This window comes from Penaeus vannamei, chromosome 14, assembly GCF_042767895.1.
Source record: "Penaeus vannamei isolate JL-2024 chromosome 14, ASM4276789v1, whole genome shotgun sequence".
In the NCBI taxonomy this organism is placed as follows: Eukaryota; Metazoa; Arthropoda; class Malacostraca; order Decapoda; family Penaeidae; genus Penaeus; species Penaeus vannamei.
The window spans coordinates 32,975,213-32,985,212 of NC_091562.1; the positions used below are offsets into that span (position 1 = coordinate 32,975,213).

Genomic DNA, 10,000 nt, shown 5'->3' on the forward strand with positions numbered 1-10,000 from the left:
TTAACTCCCTTGAGAGAGCAGACTCTTGTGGGGCAAGCACGAAATCTCTCACCTAGAAGTGTCCTGCATCTTGCAGAAGACTTCTCCCTAGGGAGACTTTGCAATGCAGGTCTATCCCCAAACTTTCTCTTTTGTCTGTCTGGACCTTGTCCTCTTTGTAGAGTCTGGTCCCCTCAAGGTCTGCCTCTCAAGGGAACCTCTGACCCTCCGAGCATTAGGATAGTGGCCCTGCTCCAACGTGAAAGAGAGAGGGAGAGAGAGAAAAGAGGCCAGTGTGCCACCCGTGCTCTCCCAACACTACCTTGTTCTACGCCACACTAGCCAAGCTGAGGAGGACGGTTGTGTTCATCTTTAGGGGGATAAGTCATTACCTTTTCCGCCTCGAGGAGCGGTGCTGCCTCAGGGCCCCTGGCGGAGGGTGGCCTCCTAACCCAGGCAAACTGGGTCTTGTACTCAGACACAAGAAAACTATCATCATCAATGTCTCTGCCTAGGGGCCCCTCGGAACGACTTCGGTGCGACGGTCGGAGGAATCGACGGCTGCGTTCTTCCGACTGTAAGGAAAGGTGAGCTGAGGCCCCGGCAACCTGACACACGCACACGCACACTGACCAAATACACTGACTACATAGATAATTGGTGGCAGCAGTGGGATCCGTGCAGCAGCTGGTGTTAAAATCAGAAGATTGAAAAATAAAACAAAATGGTGTCAGATAGTTAGCCCGGAAGTTTAAAGTAACTCAGAAGAATTAAGGAAACCAACTGTAAACCAAAGAATTATCCTTAGAAAATGTTAAAGAAATTGTTAATAAAAGATAAGCATTATCAACATATCAGATTAAACTGTGAAATATTTCTAAAAGAAAATCTACTAAGTAGACCCAAAAATTCACCAAATAAGAATAAAAGAAAAAATAAGAAGGATGCAAAGTCTGAAAATGGTGATAAAGTTAAACATGATAAGTCGGTGTTATGAAAAGTGAAACTATCTAGAAGAGAAATATTAGTAATGCAAATTCTTGCACAACAAAAGAGAGTACACTACTAAAGAGAAAACAAAAGTTGGTGCAGTATTGACAGCTTCAAAATACACGTGTAGATGAATCGGTGAAATATTGGATATATCAGCTGTGGTTGGACAAGAATATATAAAAAAAAACAGGCAAGAGATTCACTGAAAAATTTGATACCAATAACCTCAAAGGATGTAAAAAAACAAGAACTGATAGAAGAATGAAAAAATAATACATGAGGATAAATGTAGTAAGGAAACGCTAAAACTAGATAGAAATATTCAGAGACCAGAATAAATAATAAGCAAATAAATGAATAAAAAAAATGAAAATACATGAAACAAACATGTGGTGAATGTGGGGGAAATGTGTCTCAATACAGAAGACAAGTGTAGGAGCATACATACGCATCACACAATGAACTTGATCATAGACGACTTACACACACATGCATAGAAGTTTTGTGTATAGGCCTACTCTCTCTCTCTCTCTCTCTCTCTCTCTCTCTCTCTCTCTCTCTCTCTCTCTCTCTCTGTGTGTGTGTGTGTGTGTGTGTGTGTGTGTGTGTGTGAAAAAGAGAAACAATGTGTGAAAAAGAGAGAGAATGTGTGTGTGTGTGTGTGTGTGTGAAAAAGAGAGAATGTATGTGTGTGTGTGTGTGTGAAAAGAGAAAGAGAGAATGTGAAAAAGAGAGAGAGCGAATGTGTGTGTGTGAAACCCAGGGTGGCCAAGTGTGATCAGAAAAGCAAAGTGAGGTTGCAGATGAAAAATAAATTGAAATCAATCATATGAAGGTCAACAGCTGTTGCAAAGTGGAATGATGTGCTACTTCTACGTGTTAAATCGTACATGAAATGGTAGGATGTGTGACAGGCCGGAATAGAGGACAAGGAAAGACAAAGGAATATTATCAGAATCAAAACTATACCCATACACTCACAAAGACACAAGCAAACACATGTCCATGCACACACACACAGTACATACAAGCACACTAACACCCATACCGTATTACCACCTGCCCTTGTACCCTCTACTCACTCACTCACTCACTCTCTCTCTCTCTCTCTCTCTCTCTCTCTCTCTCTCGTATATTCCACAGCCCAACACGATTTATTCAACCATAACATTTTGCCAACATGGGATACTGCTGCCACCAGTTAGCTAGCTGGCAAAACTCACAGTAGAATAAACGTCGTCCACACCGAGAAAGTTTTAGATTATAGACCATATTTAGGTACCAACCAGTGATAAAATTCTGAGACATTTGGGAGGAATGAGACTATTTGAAATAAAACTGGGTTACATTATTGTAGTTTCACTTTTCTTTCTATTTTCTTTACTGTTAAGCTGTGCAACAATATGAATGGCAAGTTTACATTAGTGTTGATGATATACACTAAATATGATCTAGTGGAACTTTTAAAAATTTCTTATGATTGGTTATCTAACATGTATCAATTACTTCAGTATTTCAGAAAGTGAATATCATTAGTAAAACTGCAGATTTCAATATTTCATGTAAAGATATATACATATATGAAAGAAGCTTGCAAAAGTTTTTCTCTCCAAGTATATATAAATCTATGTATATAGTATAAAATATCTCAAGACACAAAAACTACATATTGCTGCCAGATATGTATGCAGTAAGTAAATAATGATTCACTCAAATACAGACTGGAATCAGCTTCCTTCAAATTCTCCCAAAGAAAGAACATGTTGTTGAATCAGCAAGAGTGAACACTGAAACAAAGGGGAGGGGGCTGGGGAGGGGGGACTTCTCACAGGACTAGAGTTTAAAAGAATAAAAACCTCGAGGTCTTATAATCCAGTGTGCTTGGTGAGTCCTTGAGGTTCAAGATCCAAGAAGACGGAGGTGTCATATTAAAAAAATATATATATATGAATATAAACATAAAAATGAAAAATAAATTTAAAAAAACATGGTACAGACAACACTAACATCTCAGGGTCCCACATCTCTCAGGTTATCACTTCAAGAGGGTGACATGAGCGCATGCTGTCACTGTAGAAGGAAATGAGAAAAAGAAAAACAGACTGGCGTGACAAGCTTTCGGTGACAGGCAGCCAATAAAAGAGAAGAGACGCAGAAGCCATTGCAGAAATCGGCCATACTTCCCGCTTTCTGTTGTGATTCCATATGGAAAGAAAAAATGGTAATATTTTGCGAAAACTGTCACTAAAGAAAATGGTACTACAATATTTCTACAACTGTCACCAAGGGAAACAGTATTCCAATATTGTTAATACCGTCGCTAATGAAAACGGCTTTACGATATTGCTAAAGCCATCATCATAGAAAATGGCATAAAAAATATCACTAAACCTATCAAAGAAAACGGTATAACAAGAACCCTCCCCCACTTAAGAATAATTTCCTAGACCTGGATAACTTTTAGTCGAAGGGAAGTTCAACCTTTTCTTAGGTTTTCTCAAGACCGATGGTTCTGGTTAGCTTCAGGTCATGCACGTCCGAGCAGCGTGCATGGTCACGGCGAAGCGTCCGGTGCATGGAAGGTCAGGGTTGTTAAGCGCGCAGTTCATTGTGATATCATTTGTCATAAAAAATCAAGAAAAATCATCTAAATTCTATCTCAAAACAAAATCGAATTACTATCACTAAACGCAGGGTTGTTAATCATTGTTGAATTATCATTAAAAAGTAGTCAAGAAAAATTATTTGAATTCTATTTCAAAACAAAATCAAATTACCATCACTAAACTCAGTGGTCATTGAATTTACTTCTGATACACTTTGTATCTTCTTTATTATTTATTTTTTATCTTTCTCTATATACCTAGGAGGCGTAACAAGCCAGCGAAGCGGAGCAGGAACACACGCCACGCTCGACTACTTTCGCCGCCACGAAACCAACCTGCCGCTCGACTACTTCCGCCGCCTCAAACAATCCTGCCGCCCGTTCACGCACCGGCGCCGCGCCCACATACCTTGCACGGCCTTTTGCACTTGCGGTTCTATTATTCGGAGCTACGATTGTGCGAATAACATGATAAAAAGAAAACGGCAAGAAGTGGGAGGTGCAAGGAAGTGATAAAAGTTGATTGTCAGAATAAAAAAGAAGAAATAAAAAACATAGCGGTGTGCAGGAGATTGGAAATATCAAGGAAGAGCAAAAAGAAGAAAAAAATATAAGGAAACAGGAAGAAGGGATTTCAAACAATGCCACAACAAAGAAACCATAGACCAAGATAAATATAAGACAAAAATAGATATTCAAATAAAAAAAGGGAAGGAAAAGAGTGAGAAAAAATAATCAATCCCATTCTCAGACAAGTCACACACACGCGCGCGCTAAGGTACGAAACCAAATGAGAGAAGAGGGAGAGTGATGATAAAGACAGGGAGACGAGGCAGAAGCAACCATGCGGCGGAGCGGTCAACGGGGAAGTGTCGACTGCCTTAGCTAGAAGGAGGACAATTCTCTCGTCTTTTTTTCTCTTTTAGTTGTCCCCTTTCTACTCCTGCTTATCCCTTTTTCTCCTTCCTCTCTTCTCCTTGTGCCAATTTCGCGCGTCTTCATTTTTTACAAATTTCCCGGTTATTCTTTTTTTTCTTTATAATCATTGGTGGATATTCTGTGTTGCGCCATTTTTATCAACATTCTTTTAGATATTTATACTGACATACAATAAGTGATTTTCTAATCAACATGATATTTTCACAATTCTTATTTCTTCTGTATAAATAAAAATCTCTTGAATATTCATATAAATATAGAAGTAAAAGAGACACACTTACCTTTCTCCCTCAAACGAGAGCGTCGAGCACCCGCGTCCTCCCTCACCATCACCACCATCATCATCACCATCACCACACAGCATGCACAGAACCTGGCACTCACCTCGATGCTGCAGACGAACCTGGGCGGCTTTAGGGTTCACCTGATTATGCAAAGGGGACTTCCGTGGAGGAGGAGGAGGAGGAGGAGGAGGAGGAGGAGGAGGAGGAGGAGGAGGAGGAGGAGGAGGAGTGGGAGGAGGAGGAGGAGGAGGAGGAGGAGGAGGAGGGGGAGGAGGAGGAGGAGGAGGAGGAGGAGGAGGATGGGAGGGGAGAATAATAATAATAATAATAAGAAGAAGAAGCAGAAGAAAGAGAAGGAGGAGGGGTAGAAGGCGAAGGGGAAGGAAGAGGAGGAGGAGGAGGAGGAAGTGGAAGTGATGCTGGAGGAGGAAGAGGGCGAGGAGGAGATGGAGAAGAAGAAGAAGAGGGAGAAGCAAAGGAGGAATGGAAGACGAAGGGGGAGGAGGAGGTGGAATTGATGCTGGAGGAGGAAGAGGGCGAGGAGGAAGAGGAGGTGGAGAAGGTGGTGCTGGGGGTAAAGGAAGAGATGGAAAAGGAGGAGGACGAGAAGGAGGAGAGGTGGTGCATTAGGAAGGAGGAAGAGAAGAGCAGGAATAAGCAGAGGAGTGCGCCGGACAGGATGACCTTGTGATAACATTGCCCCTTCCCAGGATTCCCTGTATTTCATTTATTGTTTTATTCATTCTTTATTTTTATGTACTTATTTATTTATTTTTGTTTATTATTCTCTCTCTCTCTCTCGCTCTCTCTCTGTCCCTCTCCCTGTCTCTCCTTCCCTTTCTCCCTCTCCCCCTTCCTTTTCCCCTCACACTCCCACTACTCCTCGCCCTCCCTTTCTCCCTCTCTCTCTCCCCTAACAAAACACAAGCAAGCCACGCACAAACAAACACAAACGCCCCTCACTCTCGAGCCAGCCCTTCCGCGTCCCTCCTGTGACCTTGTCTAACCTCGCCGGGTCAATGAGGGGAGCAACTTAATTTATCTATTTAATCACGTTGGTGATTTGCACTCCCCTCTCTTCACTCTTCTCCTCTTCCCTCCATTTCCCTCTTCTGTTCTCTTTTCCTCTTCTCTTCCCTCCATTCTCCCATTCAGTTCTCTTTTCCTCTCCTCTTCCATCCATTCTCCCCTTCTGTTCTCTTTTCCTCTTCTCTTCCCTCCATTCTCCCATTCAGTTCTCTTTTCCTCTCCTCTTCCATCCATTCTACCGTTCTGTTCTCTTTTCCTCTTCTCTTCCCTCCATTCTCCCCTTCTGTTCTCTTTTCCTCTTTTCTATCCATTCTCCCCTTCTGTTCTCTTTTCCTCTTCTCTTCCATCCATTCTCTACCTTGTTCTCTTTTCTCTCCCTCTTCCTCCTCCATTATCCCCTTCTGTTCTCTGCTTTCCTCTTCTCTTCCCTCCATTCTCCCCCTTCTGTTCTCTTTTCCTCTTCTCTTCTATCCATTCTCCCCTTCTGTTCTCTTTTCCTCTTCTCTTCCATCCATTCTCACCTTGTTCTCTTTTCCTCCTCTCTTCCCTCCATTATCCCCTTCTGTTCTCTTTCCCTCATCTCTTCCCTCCATTCTCCCCTTCTCTTCTCTTCCTTTCATTCCCCTCTCCCGTCCACTTTTCCCTCTTCTCCTCTTCCCTCCATTCTCCTCTTCTGTCCTCTTTCCTCTCCCCTGCTCACCTATTTCCCTCTCCAAACTCCTCTTCACTCGCACACAGACAAGCGCACTGACCTGTAAATGCCTCATACAAACCGTGGAGATATGAAGGTAACAAATGCGACGAAACGGCAATAATCATGAACAACACATACAAAACGAGAACACACACAACAATAAAAAAGCAACGAATAACACCCAAGAACAAATCTTTTAAAAAAGTAAAAAAAAAAACACTAATTCCAATAACTCGAACTTCCACTCAGCCCAAACTTCTTGCAACTGCAACCATTCCCTCTCTTTGCAACGTTATTATAATTGCAATCATAAACAACAATCTCATTTCCGGGACGTTTAACTTAAATTTAAAAAAAAGACGAAACAAGACATAACTTAGAAGTTCATCCATTCAGAAAGTTTCGTGAGGTCCCGCCACTTAACGGCATAATGTATTGTTCCGCTTCCACTTCGTCGCTCTAGAGGAGCTTGGGGAAAAAGCGGCGGGGGGAGACGTATATAAAGATGGATGGATAAAGAGATAGACAGATAGATAGAGACAGATAAATAGATATACCGATATATATATATATATATATATATATATATATATATATATAGAGAGAGAGAGAGAGAGAGAGAGAGAGAGAGAGAGAAGGAGGGAGAGAGAGGAGGATAGAGGAGGAGAGGGAGAAGGAGAGGGAGAGGAGAGGGGAGAGGAGAGGAGGGAGGAGAGGGAGAGGAGAGGAGAGGGAGAGGAGAGGAGAGGAAAGGAGAGGAGAGAGAGAGAGAGAGAGAGAGAGAGAGAGAGATGAGAGAGAGAGAGAGAGAGAGATACAGATATATATATATATATATATATATATTATATATATATATATAATATATACAGAGAGAGAGGAGAGAGAGAGAGGGGAGGGAGAGAGAGAGAGAGAGAGAGAGAGAGAGAGAGAGAGAGAGAGAGAGAGAGAGAGAGAGAGAGAGAGAGAGAGAGAGAGAGAGACCCCTAACCTTCAAACTCGTTCAAACCTTCCATCGATGCTGCCTTTGAAAAAAGACATCCACATCCCCAATTTCCAATCCCGAATCTTCTCAAATCTTTCCGACTCCCGAGCGCACGCAATCGGACAAAAAATAATCACCAGCAGCTCATTCGGAGCCAAAAGCACACGGATTCGGACGCTCTCACTTCAATCACCGTCGACGGGGGAGAAAAGGTACACAAACACAGCTGTTCGTCCATCCAATCGGAGCAGTGGAAAAAAGCGGGGTCGTTTTCATTTCCAGTTTTAATCACTAGTTTGGTCTTTCGGTCTCTCTCTCTCTCTCTCTCTCTCTCTCTCTCTCTCTCTCTCTCTCTCTCTCTCTCTCTCTCTCTCTCTCTCTCTCTCTCTCTCTCTCTCTCTCATACATACACATACTCACTCTCTCTCACTCTCTTTGTCTCTCTCCCTCCCTCCCTCTCTCTCTCTCTCTCTCTTATCCCCCAACCCTCTCTCTCTCCCACTCTCCCACTTTCTGCGACTCCAATCCTGACTCTTTTAACATATTACTGGCAATAAGTCGCTCATTTTACCCACCGCCAAGTCCCAGCACAACCCGGCAAGTGCAACACATGTACGCGACAGTGCACAGCGAACTTTAACTTGCGGAAAATATTGCGAGAATTCTTGTTTTTCCGATCGCCTGGGAATCCTTCAATTACTCTAAAAAACCGCTCAAGTTCTTGGGAGACCGAAGTTTACATTGCCTTTACGTATGAAGTTAAAGTGGGGAGGTAGAGAGGGGGAGAGAGGAGGGGAGGGAGGAGAGAAGGGGGAGAAGGAGAGAGAGAGGGAGGAGAGGGAGAAGGAGAGAGAGAGGGAGGAGAGGGAGAGAGAGAAAGACAGAGAAATTACGAAAAAAAAACACAACCTCCTAACAACCTACCTTCAGAATGAACAGCGAAACGATAAAAAAAGTGACAAACTCAAAGCCGATACCAACTACAAAAAATACCAAAAAAACACTAAAGATAACACGAAACAAACAACCCTCCCCCCCAAACAAACAAGACTAAAGAAAGGACAAAGAAAGCGGCCCATAAACAGGGAGAGAGCGCGCGCGGACGGGAGAGACAAGGTCAATGGCCCCGCGCGTGACACAAGGGGCAGGTATTGAGGTAACATACGCGCCTCGTTCGGGAATCAATAACTGTAGAGGAGGAGGGACGGAGGAAGGTGCTAAAGGATTGGAGAGGAGGGAGAAGAGGATGAGAGGAGAAGAAGGCGAAGGGATGGAAGGAGAAGAGGGGGGGAGGATGAGAGGAAAAAGAAGGAAAAGGGTGAGAGGAGAAGGGGGGGGAAGCATGAGAGGAAAGAGGAGGAAAAGGGTGAGAGGAAAAGAGAGGGAAAGAATGAGAGAAGATGGAGAGAGGAACAGAAAGGAGGAAAGAGGAAAGGAGAGAAGACAGGCGAGCAAATGATGATGAGGTGGTGATGAAGGCATGGAGAAAGGAAGAGGAGAGGAGGAGAAAAGGAAGTGGGGAAAGAGAGGAGGAGAGAGTGGAAGGGAGGGGATAGAAGAGGAGGAAGTTAGTAAAGGTATGGAAGAGAGAAAGAGACGAAGGAAGAGAGGAAGAGTCGACGAAGAAGGAACAGAGGCAGAGTCGACGAAGAAAGAAGAGAGAGAATGAGGACTGGTATCCGGGAACAGCTTCAAGGGTCACGAAACACAAACACGAGGAAGTGTAAATGTAAACAAAAGTTTAAGAGTAAATGAAAATACAAAATACATGAACACTTTAGGTTAGGTTTGGGAGAAACGCCTGAAAAATAGTGAACTTTTTAATTAAGAGAGGCTGGGATTTCATTTGCAAAATCAAGGACAGCTGAATCAATAATTCGACCAATGCAGTACATCCAGCAATCATATCGACATGGCGCCGAAATAAATCGCATGAATTAAAACGCTGGGAAGCATTCGGAAATGATTAAAAGATGGCGCGAATGATGACTTCGGGAACGAGATTAGACAATTATTTCCGAAGACGCACGGAATTTGACACCAATTTTGGGCGAGGGAAAAAAAGAAACGAAAAATTATTCTTCGTGTCTCGACAACTCCACCTGTGATTGGTCGGACCCGCGTGAATTGCTGACCAATCAGAGTAAGTGGTGCCTTCGGAAAGCCAGATGTATGACGAATGATATTTTTATCTCCTCTTCCCAAAGATAGATGTGAGAAAGAAAATGAATAACAGGAAAGAGGAAGAGGAAGAAGGGCGCGAGAAAGACCAGGAGATAATAAAAAAGAAGCAAATACGGAAGCAGGAGAAAAATATAAAAGAGGGAAGGAGCAGAAACTTGATACGTCCTAGGAGGAAAATGGCGGGAATCGCAATTCAATCCAGTGGTGGTAACAAGACGCCAAAAAGAGAGGAAAAACGTGAATCACGACGCATCTTCTCCCTTATCCTCTTCGACATCGATAAAGCCGTGATTGAACTTGCAATTTGC

At 43.0% G+C, this 10,000-nt stretch overlaps 1 protein-coding gene across 1 annotated transcript in view; it reads right to left on the reverse strand.

The window, feature by feature from the left end:
- Nucleotides 1–10,000, reverse strand: part of LOC138864033 (uncharacterized) — a gene marked incomplete at its 3' end in the record, with an annotated part of 654,799 nt that overhangs the window by 2,052 nt on the left and 642,747 nt on the right. Inside the window, 1 exon segment of the mRNA XM_070129892.1 lies at nucleotides 372–554. Coding sequence (XP_069985993.1) covers nucleotides 372–554 — 183 coding nt within the window.